The 19,324-nt window shown below is 40.6% G+C and overlaps 1 protein-coding gene across 3 annotated transcripts in view; it reads left to right on the top strand.

The window, feature by feature from the left end:
* Nucleotides 1-19,324, top strand: part of DNM2 (dynamin 2) — a 799,525-nt gene that overhangs the window by 690,960 nt on the left and 89,241 nt on the right. Inside the window, exon 20 of one of the 3 annotated variants that reach the window (XM_086961585.1) lies at nt 3,699-6,306. The exons of 1 other annotated variant lie outside the window; for it this stretch is intronic. In XM_086961585.1, coding sequence (XP_086817711.1) covers nt 3,699-3,768 — 70 coding nt within the window. In that variant the 3' untranslated portion in view covers nt 3,769-6,306. Of the gene's footprint in view, nt 1-3,698; nt 6,307-19,324 lie in introns of those variants that run through there. One more of the 3 variants, XM_086961594.1, reaches the window with a different exon arrangement.

Raw genomic sequence — 19,324 nt, 5'->3', positions numbered from 1 at the left:
ACACCTAAAGGCAGTAGTTGCAGGCTTGCAAAATGGACAACCTAGATCTAACTTCAACATTCCTATTATTAAGGTCTTCATGGAAGATCTTAATAGACTAATCCCTCTTAAACTGTCCTCCATCTCTTCCTATATATATATGATCCTCACTAGGCCTGTGAGAGGACCCTCTATTCGTGTCCAGTGGAGAGTTAGTGAAATTACGGCTTCATCAGTCGAAGAATCCTTTGTGCACATAAACAGACTGGGTCTTGCTACACACACATCTTCGTTGTCGTGCCAAAAGTCGTCTTGCCATTTTATGCTTATCAATCCTTTCAATTATTGTCTTATTTCCTTCACTACAATGAGCACACCTTAGATGAGCAACAAGCCGCCATGTACTGTGTGAACAATACTCTGCCCATAAGCAAAACTAGACTACTCTTTGTTACGTTTGCCACATTGCCAACCCCATCTCAAATGTAGGCATTGCGTGCCAAATGCTTTCAGCTTTTTTATGCCAAAGCCGAACTCACACTTTATAGTGTGCCTAGATTCCTTCCTCTTGCAAGAAAGGCACCACTGTGGCATTTCTGGGTTATGGCCCGCTAGCAGATATATACATAGCTGATACTTCTACATCTATCTACATATAAGCCAAGCACTACTGTGTGGAAGGACATGTATGTCCGCCACAATACAGGTGTCGAACAGAGCGTACTTTAATCCTTTATTAACTGTCTTCCGCTTCACAAGGCACAGCTTTAGGGAGTTGGGTACTACTTTTCAGTCTGAGCACGTAGTGTAAAGCAACGCATGCTGCAAACAAAAAACTTTACATACTTGTAACAGTCAGTTTGCTGCTGGTCGTACTGTAGATTCACAAGAACCAATCCAGGTTCTCGGATCCAAGCCCACAGAAAGCAGTCACTTACACTGTTTTTCACTTCTCTTTAGTAACTAGGTTTTCCTTTTCCCATTGTGGTTTTCCGGAGAGGTGTCGCGTCACTTCGAAAATAAAACTCTGAGCCCAGCACTCGGTGGCAGGTCAGTAATATGTTGATCTACAGCACTAAAAGTTTCACACCAATTGTAACAGGTAAGTAACGTGTTCCTAACGCATCATAATATATCTGGTGGATGCTGTATCTCTTAATACATTCTTCAATGCCCTCCCTCTAGTCCTGGGGAGTGAGTGCATTGGTTAATACGTTCCCATAGTATACAATGTGTTGTCTACTGCTATTGTTGCTGTCGGTCATACTTGATCAGGTCCTCTGCACATGCCCATGTGATAGGGGAAAAAAAGTGCCTGGATCTGCTACTAGATTGCCAGTATTGGCAGGCAAAACCGCATGATACCCTGACAACACTGGAGAGTTATTACTAAAGGGGACATTTTCCAGATCCAGTTTAGCACCTGGAAGATGTTCATATTGTGCAGAATCTGCAAGAAAATAAAATATTCAGAAGAAAAATAATTTCCGAAGGGAGGTAATTTTGTCTTTTCCATTCATGGCCTTAAGAGATGGAGACATTCTTACCGTCCCCTCCCTCCATTAGAAGGTAAACTAGGGCAAATGAGCTGCTGAGAGGTGGATGGCAGTGCCAACAGGAGAATTCCACTAGTGTCCAATTTGGGATGCCTCAACATAAAAAATTGGTTGCATTTAAAAGGTTCAGTAGATTGGCTTCAAAGGGAAAGTTACTGTGCATTCTTAACAGTGTGCGCTCTATTTCGGTTTCTGAAATTAAACTCAGAATTTCGCATTGGGCTTGTTTCAGGTTCAGAACTTGGACATAATTCTTTTCTTTTGTGGAGGTGGGTCTTCCCCGTCGACGAGGAAGGATTCAACAACTGTTAGTTTCACATGGACTTCCTTTCTGTAGAACTACTCTTACTCGTCAAACTGCAGTCGGTTTTTTTCAGATATTAAGTTCTTGTATTGCCTTCATCTGCAAACTTAAACCTTCCGTTAGACAGTTGGCAACTTTTGTAAATATGAGGATATTCACCAAGGAGAACCACTGCAGTACACAAGCATTTGTCCATACTCCAGGACTGAATCTTTCTCAAATTCTTACTTATTGATTCATATCCTGCAATTGGAGAGACTCTTACTTCCCAGTAATTTGGAACAGTTTTCAAGTTGCGAATTAGAGAAGAATGCCTACACTTGAGTGTTCTGTTTTGCAGGTTAGTAATTCTCCCTTTAGGATACCAATAAAGAAGGAATAATCTTTTTTCATAGGGGTTCATAATGATATGTTTCAAGACCAATACTAGGAACAGAAAAGTGGTCACTGGTGCAAGCTGAAACTTCCCCTTCTATTATTATTTAACTGAGTGGCTGCATAATGCAGTCTCCTGTTGTAGCCGCGATGCAGAGGATAATTAGCAGAACTAGTAATCAGATTTGGGGATGCATCTGAATTTAAATATATTTTTTTTATCATGAAAGTATATTTCCTATTTTTTATGCAGTCCACAGATCTATCTATGCACTAAAATGCCCCAAGGAGATAAATACCATGTTGAAAACATTTTAAAGCAGATCTGCACCTGTTAACTTGCATATACAAACTGTGTTCCATCATCTTGAATGTGTTCGACTTGCAAAAGGGCGCCACACCAGACACTGCCCATTTCTGTGTTGCGAGCGACTGACAGCTCGAACCTGGCTTAAACTCAGCTCGAAGTCCTCTTGGTTGCTCGAGCTAAAGCGAGTCAAGCTTTCATGTGACCTTTGCTAGCCAATCATGCTTTAATCTAATGTGCCAAGAATTAAAGACAAAATCTTGACCTGAAATAAAAAAGGCAAATATTTTATTTCACTGAGCCACTTTGTTCTTCAGTATCACATATGAGAGCACCTTCAAGTGATGAGTTCAGGATGTACACTGTAGAAAAACCTCATGTGTTTGATTTAATAGCAATAATGTTACTCCCTGTGTATTAGGAATCTAAACCACATATAGGAGGCACATGACCACTGATTTGCCTCTATTAATGATGTCCGGGCAAGGGAGTTGGAACATTTCTAAGTTCATGTTTAAAGAGTATCACTTTCAATAAATACATCTCAGTACAGTGATCTAATCAGATGTATAAAGGTCAAACGCCTTTGTATGTTAGACACTTTTTTGAATTTTGAAGAGACTTTGCCATATTTTAAAATGATGTTTGTTGCATGATTTAAATGCTAAATAATTTGCAGGGCACAACTGGTGTATAGGCTCTTAGAGCCAAGCCAGCCTCTTGGATCTGCTCTGGCTGTCAATTTGTTGGCTTACCCTCTTCTAGTTGTCAATGCATGTAAGATGGTGGATGCCAATTGGGATACGGTGCTGAGGCATCAAGAATTAACTCCTGAATCTGCTTCAGCTGCATGATTTCGCTCACCATATTAGAGCTTGTATTGATCATCTAACCTTATGTTACCACATTCTGAAGCACGCTTTTGTTGACCGTGCCTGGTATATTAACTTTTTCTGTTTTTTATTTTAGTCCTATGGGAATTAATTGTTAAAGAACACAAAGCAATACCCTTTGCACGTGACTTCTTTTGTGGCATGGTTTGCTGATATTTTGCATGTTGAACGAACGTTCTTTCTCTCCTCAGTTTGCAAATGGTAATTCTCCCAATCACCCAGTGTTCACTCCTTTTCTTACTTCCACTCCCTTTTTCCCATGTTCTGTTCTGTTCTCCTTGCAGCAGAAGACCCCCAGCAGCACCGAACCGACCTACCATTATCAGACCAGCTGAGCCGTCATTATTAGATTAGACGTTTGGGGAGGAGCAGAGCTCTCCTGTGTACTAATTTCAGGCGTTGTTGCTGTAACGCAGTACCTACTGATTTTGATGGTGGAAAAAATTGGATTTTTTTCTCAAATTCGTATCCGCGACCGGTTGTGGAAAAGGCGTGTGGGGCTTGGTGTGTACCGTTTCTAAAGCTGGAAACCTGCACTAACATCCTGGCCGAAACCTGGACACCGCCTGAAAATGCCCCCAAGGGGTCTCTGTTTACGCCATGTATGCTGTTGCCTTAATGTGCCATTTGTGTCTCACTCCAGAATGTCTCATTAAATAGGGTGCAAATACAGATACTGAGGTTTGGTGCCTACGTGCACGTTTCTCCTTTTTTCCCTTTATTGAGAGAACAGATTGTCATTTATGAGGCGATATTAAAGCAACAGTACTACAATAGTTCTCCATACCCTTCTTTGCGATGTATTATCTGCCCCACAATGCATTTTGTTTATTTTCCAGCTTATTAAAGAAATGGACTACATTCTTCTTATGGTGGTTCCCCCTGAACAGATGTCTTCTGCAGATACCTGCTTTCAAGTTTTTGTTCCTTTCCCAGTTCAAAGCACTTAGTGTAACTTGATTTGTTGGTCTGAGCAGCAGGGCTGCACACTGTTTTGTGGCTGGTGCCAACCTTTTGGTTGCAAGTGGAAACCAAGCCTGGAGGAGCCTGAAGTGCACTGTTGCACATTGGCGCCTTGTTTCTTTTCATTCCCCCAGCAGTACTGTTGCTTTAATGTTGTTCTGTGTGCTGAATACCACTAGTGTATCCAGAAGGAAACAGTCTGGGGAGTTTCTCACCGGGGATCTAATGCTGCACTTTGTTTTGAGTTTAGCTAATGAGAGAGGTAGTCTGGCACGGAGGCCATTTGAATGTATACGGATGGTAAACTTTTGTATTTTCAGGAAACTTTCAGTAACTTTTTAGAATAACTTCGTGAAACCCCTGTTTATTCGAAGAGATCAAGTGATGTAACTCCTACTTTCTGCACACACACAATTATGTATTATTATATGAACATATACTTGTTTTTGTTACCCTTTTGTCCAAGCCTCGGAAACTAACTTTTAATTAGATTTAATGAATACTGCATTTCCTGGATTTATGTAAAAGACATACCGAAGAATGTGGAATGGTAAGATGTTTCTTCCTAAATAGGCTGTACCAGTTTAGACCTGAGGCAGTGCAATGGAAAGTCCTGATCAGAGTTAGTAGAAGAGAGTTTTTTGGAAGTTGTCCGGTGTTCAGTCCTCCAGTTCCAAACTCACCCCTCTCTCCCCCTCACCCAATCAGCTTTTACAATCTACAGTGTGTGTGTGTGTGTGCGCGTATGCACACACTACTTGTGGATCTTGTGGTTCTGTGCAAACTTCAAATCTGAAGCGTGCATTGAGGCGCATTGTTTATCTTTAAATTGTCTAATTTGATCTGGCAAATTCATTCCGGAAAATGCTTAGCAATTCAACATGTTTTGTTCCACGTGGCCTTTTAATTCTGCAATTAAACTCCAGCACTGAGAATGACATTTTAAACTAGCGCTGAAATTCTGTGCCAAGTGGCGGAAAAGTTTTGCTTTATTTCAGTAAAGGGATATTCAAAATATCACCTGTCCTATTAACAGAATCGAGTCCACAAATTTCCAAAAGCACCTGAAAATGGAGAAAATATCGAGGTTAAGTTCCATTCTGGGTAATCGGTCTTACATTCTTAGCATTGTCTGGAAAAGGTTGAGGCTATTTGCATAAAGTGGTATGAAAATCATGGCAATATCTTTAGCCATGTTTTTCTGTTCTTTATCCACCTTTGCGCTTATTTGCTGTTGCAATGTTTAGTTATTCAGTCAGTTCAAATAAATAGTTTTGGCACTGTTCTGAAAGTAAAGTACTAGAGATGGGGATTAAGACTTTGGATGTTATATTGGGAAAGCCATTTTGAAAATGTCTCTCGCGTTAGCACTGTAAATTCATAGAAAACATACATCCCCCTGCATCCACATTTTCTCACTAAGTTCGGACATTAATTTACTTCTGAATCCCTCACCATGTCAAAAACCAGGTGTACTGTTTCAACCCCTGCCTTTGATTTTAAGCTGATCATATTCACTGGGGTGGCTCCTTCGCTAAGGCGGAGGATCGTCGCCCCACTGCTGTCAGAGCAGAAACAAAATACAAATAAATTGATAATAAACTCGTTATTATCATTTTATTTTTCTTCGGGCGGGGCTGGTGGCACACGTAGAGGAGTTGTGTGCACACACTAAGTGTGCATTACTGCTTGGCTGGCCGACTTGGGTCGGCCAAACAGTAGTGTGCATTTTGCATTTCCCTTAGGGTGCAATACATAGCCCAGCCCCCACTGCATATTCATTCTTCAATTAAAGGGATATAAGCAATGACTGAGAAAGCCATAAAACAAAGTTGTGAATGCAACTGAAAAGTGCAAAAGATCTATCTATCGGTCAAAAGATGCATCGTTTATCAGAGAAATAAAATTGAGTTTAGTATTCAGAAAAAATATAATGCAAAATAAACACAGGAAAGAGTAACCAAATGCAGACTGAAATATAAGATGCCAACACAATTGGACTGAAACTTTCTATTGAAACGAATATGCATCTGTATTGACGTATCTGTAGGAGTGTGCTTTGTTTTAAAATAGTTGTCATGCGTGTACAATTTTAAACCACATCATTATATATGTTCTTTAATATGTTTCAAGTTAAAGACTCGGTTAATAAATTGTGTATGCCAGTAAATTGGAAAACTATCATTAGTGAAAAATGAAATATTGCAAAATAGAAATTGAGTGAAACTTACAGATCAAAATACATTAGACAAGAAGTATCTTGCAAGCTCTTACGTCTCCTGTCATGTTCCTAGAAAAACAAGAAAGACTACCAAATGCCTAAATTCTGATACCACGGTTGAAGTTCCTTAGAATTCTCAGAGTAGCGCAATGCCAAGCTGTCATACATTGGTATGTGAGCAGCCTCATTACGACCATATCGGCATATCGTTTACTTATTTGGTGAGCTAACTTAAAGTATATGTCAAATTAATAAAATGTTTTTTAGAAGTAATGCTGTACTCCCTGTGAAACATGTACAAGGCAACTCCCCATATACGCTTTGAAAAATGTCTTTATACTCCCAGCCACACTACTCTCAGTAATAACGTGCTTTTGTTCCACTGAATCATAAAACCAATTATACCAAGGGAGAACGGATCACCTTGAGAATTGAAAGCAGTTTCTAAGATATATTAACCAGATGGTATACATTTTGGCTTAAGTGTGGTGTGAGTATGATTGAAATAATGTCATATTAACTTTGAACTACTGTAATATGGCAACAGGTAGTACGTTCTCCAAGCCACCAGGATATCTTCTGGTCAGACAGATTATGGAATGTGCTATAAATTATTCTACTCAACAAGTGGATTTCAACCACTGTACAGAATGCAGTCTTGTGATAACAGACGAAGAATGGACTTTAAATGTCATGGGGACTTGAAACTGAGACCGAGTACCTGTGTGGTTTGTGACCTGTAAGGAGTGTGTGGAGTAGTCTGGTTACATCCCATGAAATGACAGTAGAAAAGCAGATTTTTAAATCCTTTAGGAGCTTGACTCTTAGGGGGATTTCACCATAAATAATGAAATGTGTCAAATCTATGTACGCTTAAGCCCCTTTTTCTCCTTCCCCATATCCCCAGGCTCATGATCCAGTTTTCCTTTTTATTTAATTTGCATTTTCTTGAAGCAAACTCGGCCACAGTGTGTCAATGTTTTGTACATTTGACCAAACAGAGATGCATAACATCTTTACAAGGAACCACAACAATGCTAATCCGGTATTAACTGTTTTATACTAATGTATTGGCTAGACATTTGCTAGGCCTTTGATTCGCCAATTCTCAAACCAGAAGCCTTTTGAAGCTGGAAGCACTTTGGTGGAAGTAGATTGTGCTTTTTGCGTTGCTATATTTATGCAAAATAGAGCAGAAGTAAGCACCATTGAGGAAGATATTTCTTGCCTTTGCCTGTATGTATACATCCTGTTAACTGTGATAACAAGGTTGCAAGTATCTTGCATGTGTTTCCAAATGCAAGAGATGCAGTTGAACACATCAGGATTTTTTTTGGGGGTTTCCCCTAAAAAAACCTCCCACTTTCGGAGTCTGTATTTGAAACACAAAAAATGGCAATAGTTTGGTACACGGCCTTCAAAATCTACAGTGTAGTGAAAGGAACTGCAGTGGCAGTGATTCCTTTCAATGTACAGACTGCAGCGTTGACAGGCATCTTTAAGTTTATCAGGTGGAATACCCTCGGGATGGCAGAGGTAATGTCCTCCACGATCGTGATGCACACTACTCTGTCGGCCAAACTTTAAATCAGGCCCAAAGTGTGAACATAAATCAGACTGGATGAGCTACTTGCATCAGACACAACGTTTTTCTGTTGTGGTCGCCAGTTGCATATTGGTTTATTTAACTAGCTGTGAAGGTTAGTCCAGGTGTGTAAAAGTAAGCTACCCAAAGCATTTAAGTGAATCTCAAGAGAGGTTATAGTTTGCTGTTTTGTACAAAAATGCTTTTTTGTACTTTGTTTATTACCTGATGTTGTAGTATGTTCCACTTTTGTTTTAAGTAGGAAACTTAAAAAGGAAAACATGGTTTAAATCCCCCAGCCACTATGTTACCTCAGTTACCACACACTTTATTCATGTAGGAAAAGAAACTAGAATATGAGCTCATGGTTCCATAGGCAGCGACATAGCAACTAGAAAACAGGTAATCCTCCCTTAGAGATCCTTATAAGCCTGCATAGGAAAAGACACATTTTCAAACTGGCAAGTAAACCGGTAACTGCATTGAATCCAGACTATGCTAGAGTTCCGCTGTTTGTTTTTTTAACTTATTTTCGCAAAGTCTGGACTAAAATGATGTTGAAGGGAGCATAACAGCTAAGTTTAACATTGCTGTTAATTCAAGCTGTTAAAATAAACACTTGAGAGCATACTGTTAAAGAACTAAGCTCCTTGCTCCTGAATTGATTATTATAGAAGACCAGACATTCTTGTGTAATGCATGTTTTTGACATTTTCTTTAAAAAAAAAAAAAAATCTCAACTGACTTACCCTCCTCACCTTTAAGTCATGGAGAAATTTGAAATATAAAGTTTTAAGTTACCTCGCTGCTTAAAATGTTTTTCGGTTTAGTAGGAAAAAAGTTCTTGTATACCAGATGTGCTGATCTTCCGTGTTCGTTTCGGAGATTGTATAGAAGAAATGCAGACTCTCAGGGTTTGGAATGGGCATTTTTTGACTCGTCACAATCTTTCAGTGCTCTGTAATGGGCTTGAAAGCTAATGAATTCAAAGTTGATAGTTGGAGTGGTCCCTTGTCAACACTTGAAACGTCCTGCGATCAAGTCTGTACAATAACCACTATCAACTGTACGATAGGCTATGTGTAAGATGTTCAGTTCCAAAGGGAAGTAGGATACAGTGGTGCTGCCAGATCAGCGAAGCCACCAGAGATTTTATGATATGAAGCAACTCTTTTAGGTGAAATAAATAAACAAAGCGGCCATAAATTACACCCGACCCTATCTAAGAAACTTTATGAAGTATTCTAGATATTTCAAAGCAAAGTAAAAACTTAATCATGTTCACTTCCTCATTTGAAAAGAAATCTTCTAAAACAGTTCATACGGTTTCTTTTCTCACTATGGTCCATTGCTATGAATTACTTCTCCAATGCAAGACACCTAAAACCATAGCATCCTGCCCACTTTCATTCTAAAACACTTTTCATTGAAAAATACTGCCTTTGAATTGAATATTGAGTTGAATATTTAGTTCACTCGTAGCTGATCATTGTTATGAAGTAGTTTTCTCGTATTCATGTTTTAATTTATACATTTTAGTTGAACGTTCCATTTTCGCATGAAGTACAGTATGTTTTTTCATCCATAGTGTGTGGTTGTCAGTTACTGGATCTGCACAGTATGGCTTAACTCTGGATGTATGTGTCATGTCACTATTCACCGCATCTCTGGTCAGCATGGAGTTAGTCACAGAAAATATGAATACACATGTTATGCATTTGAACCTTTTTAAAGCACAAAACATTGAGGTTGAAGGAGATTAAAGACCAACGAGCATGTCGCCCAACTAAATAAACAAAAACACAAAACTACTCAGGGTCTGTAGAGAAGGAGAGCCAGATTAATTTATTAAGGTTGGGGGTGTCCTAAGTGGTCTCTCTGGCATAAAATCAACAAATGAAAACATCTTTTAAGGACGGAAATACTCACCCACCCTAGGGTGGCATGCTTCATCATACTGTCTCTCCTCACACCACTAGTGGAAGTTTGAGGTGTGGGTTACAACTCCTCACCTCAGTAAGAAGGTGCACTTAAAAGATAGTGTCTGGTAGATGATCCTACTTGTACGCTGGGAGGTGTAGGGTGTGATGCTGGCTGGAGTAGTAAACTGTAGGATTAAAACTACCTCATGGTGGAGCTTAAGAAATCTTTATTTGTGTCCCCAACAGATCGCATTACAACTAAGAAAACTACTCAACGAGCTGGTAGGAACCAGATGCAAAGAGTGTACTGTTAAGCCATAGCCCTGTCCTTCTATATCCTGTGGCAGGTTCTGAAGGTTTAAGAAAGATTCTCCAATTAACTCCGTCTGTGTAATACATAGAGAGTAGTTAAGAAACCATGCTTATGGTATAAAACTCAAAGCATCAGACTTACTCTCTAAAAAATTAATGTCTTCATACGGTTCTATAATCCCTTCCTCACCCTTCAGTGATCAGATTTTCACGAGCCATGGTGTGAAATTGGTTAGGGAGATTTATGCCACACTAAATGATGGCACTTTGAACAGATATGTGCTGCACATTTAGTGTGTAGTGCATATGTTGTGCAGTCTGAATGACTTGGAGGTGGATATCTGCTAATAAGCTTGTTGCCAAAGTGCCTATGCTGTATGCAATGCATAACAGATCACTTACCTGCGGTACAGGCTCAGCCTATCCGAAATTATGTTAAGGTCACTCTAGGGTGTTCTTAAAATTAGTATGATATTTTGGCAGATGTATAAAACTGATATGTGATTCTTAAGTGACACCTTTAGCCAGCAATGGCTTATAAGGCACAGTACTTTCTCTTCTAGGCCTCCTAGTTTGTTTCTCCCATTGGAAGCATGGACACGTATCTCCAGACATGCGAAGTGCTCATAACTAATAGCCAGGCTTCCTTTTGCAAGGGTATTTATTTGCCATTATTATATTTTATGTACAATACATAAGTATTCACATGCATATTTGGTTGGGGTTGTAGTGCAGATGCAGAAAACGATAGTAAAAACGATTACATTTCATTCTTGGAAAAAGCTATACATTTTAAAAACACTCCCAAATTTTCTAGTAAAGTTAGGGTTGTATATATTATTTTATCAACTGTTCCCTGCTGAACGGAACTCCTGCAAGTCAAATCCAGCCCTCTGTTAATCAAAATAAATGCACAATAATTATAAATAACAGCATAATTAAAACTGTGGTAACAAATATAAAAACATCTGCCCTTACATGAATTTTTTGTGTGAATAGTAAAATATATTTTTATGAATTTTAATATTTGAGTGGGGTCATTTCTTAACCTTGCAAGACACTGAACGAATTTGTAGTATATCAAGTGTTCCTAAATACAGGACCATTCCGGCAATGGGAGGTGTCCTCTGCCTCTGTGCTGCCCTGAAACTTTTCAAGTGTGATGGAGTTGAAAGATAAATTGCTCCCGTCTCTGGAATGTAGCAGATCAACAATCAAAATGGAACTTCTGATCACACTGATGTAACTTAAAAATGTATGGAAGTTTATAGTGACATTGGTTTACCTAGAAATATGATTTTGCTGATATACTCTTGAACGACAGTACCATTTTGTGCTCACCTAAAAACAAATTTAGAAATGAACTGCACGTTTAAGTTGTATTCATTTTACTTGATAACATACCTGTTGACTGGACTGTAGAATTTTTTTATATGTTTCGTCAGCCTAAATTCTTTACCGATCGTTCGTGTTTATTTTTTTTTTTAGTACAACACAATAGCCTCCTTTGCAGTACTTTCCTAGAATGGGAAGCAAGCTCTGACCAAATAGGCCTTGTTGACTTTGAGTGTATTAGATATTGCTGCAAACAGGTGGGCACTGTTTCGATTGTTGGTATTTTGTGCTTGTTATTACCAATACCTAAACGCAGGGTCACTTTGCTTTTGTGTTTCTGGCTGCATGAAGTAGATATTGCGTTGAATGAGTCTAGCCAGTATGTTTGTTGAAACATCCATCAGGGTGGTCCAGGAATCTGAGCTGGGGCAAATTTAAACACACTTAAAACTAGATGCTACTACTCTCTAAATCAACCATTTCATAGACGAATATGTAAATACTTTGGCATTATGGGTAACCTCACTGACTGGAACGTTCGGTGTGAGTGTGAATATATATATATATATATATATGTGTGTGTGTGTATGTATGCTGCAAAACTTCGCCAGATAACCTCCACTTTTCGAGGAAAATACAAATGCGAACCCAATACTCGGTGCAAGAATTTTATTGAAGCCCCTGCACCACCGCCATGGCTCGTTTCAGCCTACCGAAGGCCTTGATCACATGGTGTGTATATAGATATATAGATAGATAGATAGATAGATAGATAGATATATATATATATATATATATATATATATATATATATATATATATACACACAGACTGTTTCCACAGTGTAGTAGTTATGTTTCAGATGGACTTTCCATTGAAAACACATTTTTGGATTTATCCTCGACTTTTGAACCTGTGGGCTTATTTGCCCAAAATGTACCACAACTTAATGGTTTAGCTAAGCTTCAGCATGCCAAGTTTTGTGAAGGTCCATCCACAGGCAAAAAGTTAACCGGGGCAAAAAAAAAGTGGTTTCTCATTTCTCCCATACAAAAGTTTGCTCATGCCTACAGCCCAAACCACAGAACGCATTTACACCATCCTGGCATGAAAGAAGAACTTTACTCAAACATTCTTTTGTTGCTTTGGTGTAAATCCGTTTAGCAAGTTTAAAAAATATATATTAGTGGTAAAAAAAAGTGCTAAGGCTTTGAAGGATTAAAACTTTTGTATAGCTGTGTCATTTGAAATTCATTAATTTTTCGTAAGTCCCAGAATTAAAAAAGTGAAAAATAATTGGATGAAGGAACCTTTGTTCTCGTGGTCCCTATTGGAACCATTGTTTCAAAGTGGGAACTGTAGTACTGATACATTGGAAATATTTCTCTAGTAGCAGTTATTGCCGAGTACGGGCACAATTCCTGAACCCTGCACATCTGGAAAAAGCCTATAAGGGCATAGGGTAAGAAAACCCTTACACGTAGACCTAGCTGCAGGCCATGCCCGAAGGTGAGCCTATGCTGTACACTATCAAAGTCTATGCATGATGGGAGTTGTCTTTGTGTCGTGGGTAGGGCTCAGGGTCTTGCCGAAGGCTACGCCCTGCACCTCCTCTGTGCTCGGACCGAAGGTCATGTGTATCAAGTTTTAAAAGAAGTACATTTAAAAAATAATGAAATTCAGAGAAAAAGTACAGGTAAAACTGAATTCTGATCTGTGTTAAACTCGCAAAAACATTGAGATTCGCCAGTAATTAGTTCCCATGCACACAACTCAAGTTATAAGTTGTGATTCCCGCCATTCTCAAAACACCCGTTTGCTAACATCACTGAAGCAAACAAATTGCCATCAAGAAAGCAACATGGCAGGCGGCGCGAGTTAGGACATACGTTTTTTGTGTTGAAAAACATAACTGGTGAATTTCAGTGGTTTCACTCATCTGAGCCAGAGCATAACTTTGTTCTTAACTACCTTTTTTAAGTGAAAAAAATATACATGTATGTATGAGGGTGTGTGAAGAGAGAATGACACTTTGCCTTTTGCGAGTGCTGGATTCTCAGTATGGCTTTTTCCTTTTTACTCGAGTCTACAAATATACTTTATGTGCCTCCAACCACCACAAAACCAATAACTAACTTACTGCCAGAGCTAACTGTATTGGTCGAGTACATCTTCTCTCTCTCAATGGGGGTCATTTATTGCCTTGGGTCACTGGAGTGAAGGGTGGACAAAAACGCAGATTTTACCTTTTCAGCGCAGGAATTATTTGCTGACCAAACCAACAAATCCATGTGCTTATCTTTTACTGTTCCTGACAGCGCTTTTTGTGATGTGGATTTATATTTGATCGTTCCCTCTTGTTTTGTGTGACTTAACAGAAAATTGTGCTAAAATATTGAATTAAGAAAATATATTGAAGGCAAACTCTCAAATGTTTTCATCCAGTTTGAATAATTGTAAGTGCCTCCTTTCTGTAAACAATTAATAAACTAAAATAAAGGGAAATTTCTTTCGGTGGAAGCTTTTGGTGCTGGCTGTGTGGGTCTCATTTCCTGACTCTTGTCTTTTATTTCTCTTATCCATTCAACCCCTACCTTTGTGTGTTCTACTGGGATATTGACGTTTGGTGCCTGGTACTGTCGCTATGGTTTCAATGTGTGGTGTGGGTTTTCTGTTACTTGTTGTTCAGCACATGTCATTTTGTTGTTTGGTCATGCTGCTGCTTTTAATGCCGTAATGTTGCAGACCCTTGCTATTACAATCAGCATTTAACGGTTTTTGCTTCTCACACAATTTACAGAAGGATATCCATTGTTGATTTATATTTTGGGCCCATGGGTTGGAGAATTTCAGCAGTGGTTGTAAAGGACAGAGTTCCTTCATGGAATCTTATATTGATGTACAATTTGAGACTGCTTACTCATAATATACATCTAACAATGCTACTCAAGATGGAAAACTAATGACACAAGGAAGTAGCTTTCTTTTTGCAACTAATGTCCTTTTTATTTCAGTTGCGTTTATATATTGTGTGGGTATATATATATATATATATATATATATATATATATATTTATATATATATATATATATATATATATATATATATATATATATATATATATATATATATTTATTTCCCATTATGGAGGGTATTTGCTATAAGCCTTTCACAGACTATTGGGGAGCGGGGAATGTATGTACCACTTACGTCACCTTTATGGGTCTCTTCTTCAGAACTGTAACCTTAAAGATCAATGAGCTTAAAATTATTTTCAAGGGTATACTAATCGATAGTCATAAGCACTGATTTACCCTGCCCACATGTGGGATCCCGGAGTACTTTGCAAAATATATATCTTAATATATGTGCAAGTTCTTTTACAAAGCAAAAAAGGTCCATATATGTGTAGAAATAGGCTTTGCAGCCCAAAAATGGCTAGAAATGATTAATTTCATTCATCTTTCATTTTTTTAAAAACTCTCAGATTGTATTAATATAGTCGGTGTTCTAAAGTGAATAGAAATATCAGTTGCAAGCCTCTTTTTTTTAAAAAAAAAAGGAAAAAAAGGAAAATAAAGGAAATGTAAGGCATTGCTAGCACATAGGCTGCACACTTAGAGCATTAAAACTGTACTGTGCCTTTAATAGTCTCAGCCTTACTCCAATATCCCATCATGCACCAGAGGTGACATTTAGGTCAGTTCATGTTTCATTCTCATGTCCACTGGATCGTGGAGCACTGAACCCAGTCTTTTTGGCTCATTGTCTCTAAACACCTCTTTCAAACCCGGTCTTACCAACCTCACTCGGCACCCTTAAGAACCAGATGTTTTTTTCCTTATTTTCTGACCTGAATTGACCATATTTCCCTGTCTGAATGCCTTCACTTTTTGTGAAGTGACTGACTAGTGGCTAGGAAAACGTTGTAATCGCTGCATTGTTTGTCTTTCTGAGGTTCACCATCTAGAAGACTGTGAACTTTGCAAAAAGATGTCCAGAAGAACCCTGAAGGCTAGGCAGAGGATCAGATTGCTCAATCTACAGCAAAAGGCTTCAAGAAACAACCTCAGGATGTGAAGTAGGGTGAGGCACCTTTGTCTCGCTCTAGGGACTGCCCAAGAGGTAGCTCTAAAGAGCACAAGAAATCTTGTTAGGAAAAGTTTCCAATCAACGTTGAGGCCTATGACGTTTAGAACAGGAACTGTTGCCACATGTTCATCAAGACATGGTACCTCACCATAAATGTCAAGATTACCCAGCAAGACAAAGCCAAGACCACCACCATCAATTCCTAAAGAAAAAACGTCATCTCCATCGAAGAGGCATACAGTTGTTGGGCTCCATTGCTTTAAAAGGTTAGTGACACACTCTTCAGAGTACTCAAGGGCATGCTCACCCACAAGGGATGTGATGTCTGCGGTCAGTCTGTCGCCCACTCCTCCAACCTAACTGTCTCTGTCTCCTCCCTTTTCACCACAGCAACAAAGCTCACCTGTGGTCCCACAGGTTCCATCTCAGGCTGAGCATAAAGAGATTCCAAGGAAAAGGGGATATACTAGATCTAGATCCCCATCAAATGCCACAGGCTTCATACTGGAAGATCATCTTCAGGCTGGATCTCTAAGCGAAGACACTTTTTTCTTTTTAACTCTTCATCACAGGGATTCTTCAAAACCTTTGCTGCTCTTGGTTCCAGGTCTTTTGGAACCTGCAATACAATGGTTTCTGACACCAGATTCCCTGAAAGCAGCACCTTCCAAATTGATGAAAAAATATAAAGAACCAGATCAAGAGCCTCTATTTTAAGATCAGATACAACTCATGATTCCGTGATAATTTCTGCTGTACAGAAATGTCGTACTGTTGCTTCTTCCTCCACTGTTCCTCCTGACATGGAGAGTAAGCCTATGGATTCAATATGAAGAAAAATGTGGACAGACTGGATTTTCAGGAGATTTTACAGGAGTGCATGATGGTTTCAAATCCAGTTATTTGCGCCGATACTTCTGACATATCTGATAGACTTTTAGCTGCTGATTCCTTGCCTTAGAATTATCCCCAGGTGTCACCCTGGATCCAGAAATTTTTCATGAGAAGCACTCCTGCGCACTGGTAGGTGGTGGTGTTCTTATTGTGTGGCGCTGTCCTTGCCCGAAGTGACGTGAGCAGTGCCTATGTAGACGCCACCTCAGCACGTTGGCGTCAGTTTGTCGTTCCGCGGCAGTCAGCGCAGATCCATAGAGACTAACCCGAGTAATTTTTTTACTTTTTTTTTTACTTTGGTAAAATGTTTCGATTTTGAGACTGGTCTCCTGGTGTGGCAGGGATATATCAATGAGGAAGGCTGGATTCAAGCCCTTCGATGCTAGTTACTGACACATGTGGGTGGTGGACCCACACCTCGTCTGTCTCTGGTGCTTTGAGTGCGACCACAACGCCAAGACCTGTGTCAATTGTCGCACCATGCACCCCAAGGTCTTGTGGGAGTGAGCCCTCAAACTCCTTGCTACTCGACATGCGACGCTGCGACTGTCTCGATTTCGGTCGAGGGGCAGGACTCTGGATCGGTTGCAGAGCTATCGATCTTCGTCGCAGTTGAAGTCGTACCATTCCGGTAAGTCTCACAAGAAAAAGAAGAGCAAAAAGTCCATCTAAGTCGTCCAGCTAGACTTGGGAGCATTGACACTGGCTGGCTCCACACCTCTCTTAGTTTCCAGGGACCAGAGCAATCCCCACCCAACTTTATTTTTTTTGGGGTGGCCTGTCCCTCCTGAAGCTCCTTCAGGCCCTGCGGTTTCAGGAGGGGAGCCTGCTGGTCTTTCGCCGGCAGGTTCGCCCTCTGCGCCATTCACGCCCCTTGGATCCACAGGTGGATCAGGACTGATGCTGGTCAGCCACCTCGACCTTCCCCGACACCACGTTCAATGGTGACATTAACGTTGCCATACCTGACTGAGGGCGCGGGCTTTTCTGGGGATGTCCAAGCATTGCTTAGGGACATGCCCCTTGATGGCTCCTGTCTCTTCAGGGACGAGGCGGACTCGGCTCTAGAGCACTTCAAGGTTAGCATATCTACGGCCAGCTACTTGGGCTTTTCCATGTCCCCTTGCCAACCCAAGTCCACTTTTTGTGGCCGTGGAAGGGGCCTCCAGCCAGGTCTCAACCCGCCCAGCCACCACAGCAACCAAGCTTTCCAGCTCCTGCATGGCAGAGGACACATACCCACAGACCCCGTGGGTCAGGCAGCCAGAGGTTAGGCCACTCAAGCACTCACCTGGCAGCCGTAGCCTCCAAGCCTCTTTAGTTTGCCCTCTGACCATCATGGGCTCCCATTGGAACGCAGGATGTGTCATCACCTTCCCCACTGGAGGTTGATAATATCCAACCGCTGGGTTTTCCAGATTGCTCGAAAGGGCTGCCCCCTCCCCTTGGTTACCAACCTTCCACCCATGCACTTACTTGCGACAGGCTAACGGAAAACCATCTTTCCATACTCCGCTACGAAATGATGGTTGTCTTAGCAATGGAGATGGTGCCGACAGCAGAAGTAGTTTGTGGTTGCTATTCCCACTACTTTCTAGTGTCCTAGATCTGCACCCTGTCAAGTTCAAAATGCTCATGCTTGATTAAGTCCCATCTGTCCTGGACCCCAGAGACTGAATGTTAACGTTGGATTTGCAGAGCGCATACTTCCACACTCCCCTCCTGTCTTACCACAGACATTACCTGCGATTTACAGAAGGTCACATGCACTTTCAATTCAACGTGCTCCTCTTAGGTCTTACCAGCGCCCCTCGGGTGTTCATCAAGGTGATGGTGGTTGTTGTAGCTCACCTGTGAAGATCAGGAGTGCCAGTCTACTCCTATCTAACGACTGGCTGTTTAAAGCGGGCTTGTCCCTGACAAGACGTAACCCACCTCTAGACTATTTGTGGAGCTCCTACATTCACTGGGGTTCACTATAAACGTGCCAAATTCACATCTGACACCTTCTCCAATGTTCCCTTTCATTGGAACTGTTCTGGACACAGTGCAATTTTTGACTCATCCTCGCGAACAGTGAGTCAGGGTTATAATACCAATAGTTCAGCCTCTATCCTTGCTTTCATGAGACTTTAAGGCTGCTGGGCCTCATGGCCTTCTTGATCTTGCTTGTGACACATGCCTTCTGGCATATGTGGGTGCAGCATCAAAGGAGTCTAGCCGACATGGTTCAGATCTCAGAGGCTCTGCAAAAGATATGCTGTGGTGGTTAATGAACCATGATTGGGTCAGTGGCAGACCTCTCTCCACTCCGCAACCAGATCTGACAGTAGTGATAGATACGTCACTCCTGGAATGGGCGGCCATCTGGTGGAATTCAAACTCCACATCAACCTGTTTGCCCTCCAAGCGATCTGGTTGGCATTGGAATCCTTTTTACGCTTCGTCAAGAGAAGGCTAGTGCAGGTGTTCAGACTAAACCCCCATCATGTGCTAAAGCAACAAGCAGGGCGGGTGGGGAAGTGGACCCTTTGTCAAGAGGCCGTGAGCCTCTGGACATTGCTGGAATGTCCGGGCATTTCCCT

This window comes from Lissotriton vulgaris, chromosome 1_1 (assembly GCF_964263255.1).
Source record: "Lissotriton vulgaris chromosome 1_1, aLisVul1.2, whole genome shotgun sequence".
In the NCBI taxonomy this organism is placed as follows: domain Eukaryota; kingdom Metazoa; phylum Chordata; class Amphibia; order Caudata; family Salamandridae; genus Lissotriton; species Lissotriton vulgaris.
This window is presented reverse-complemented; position numbering and strand designations above follow the sequence as displayed.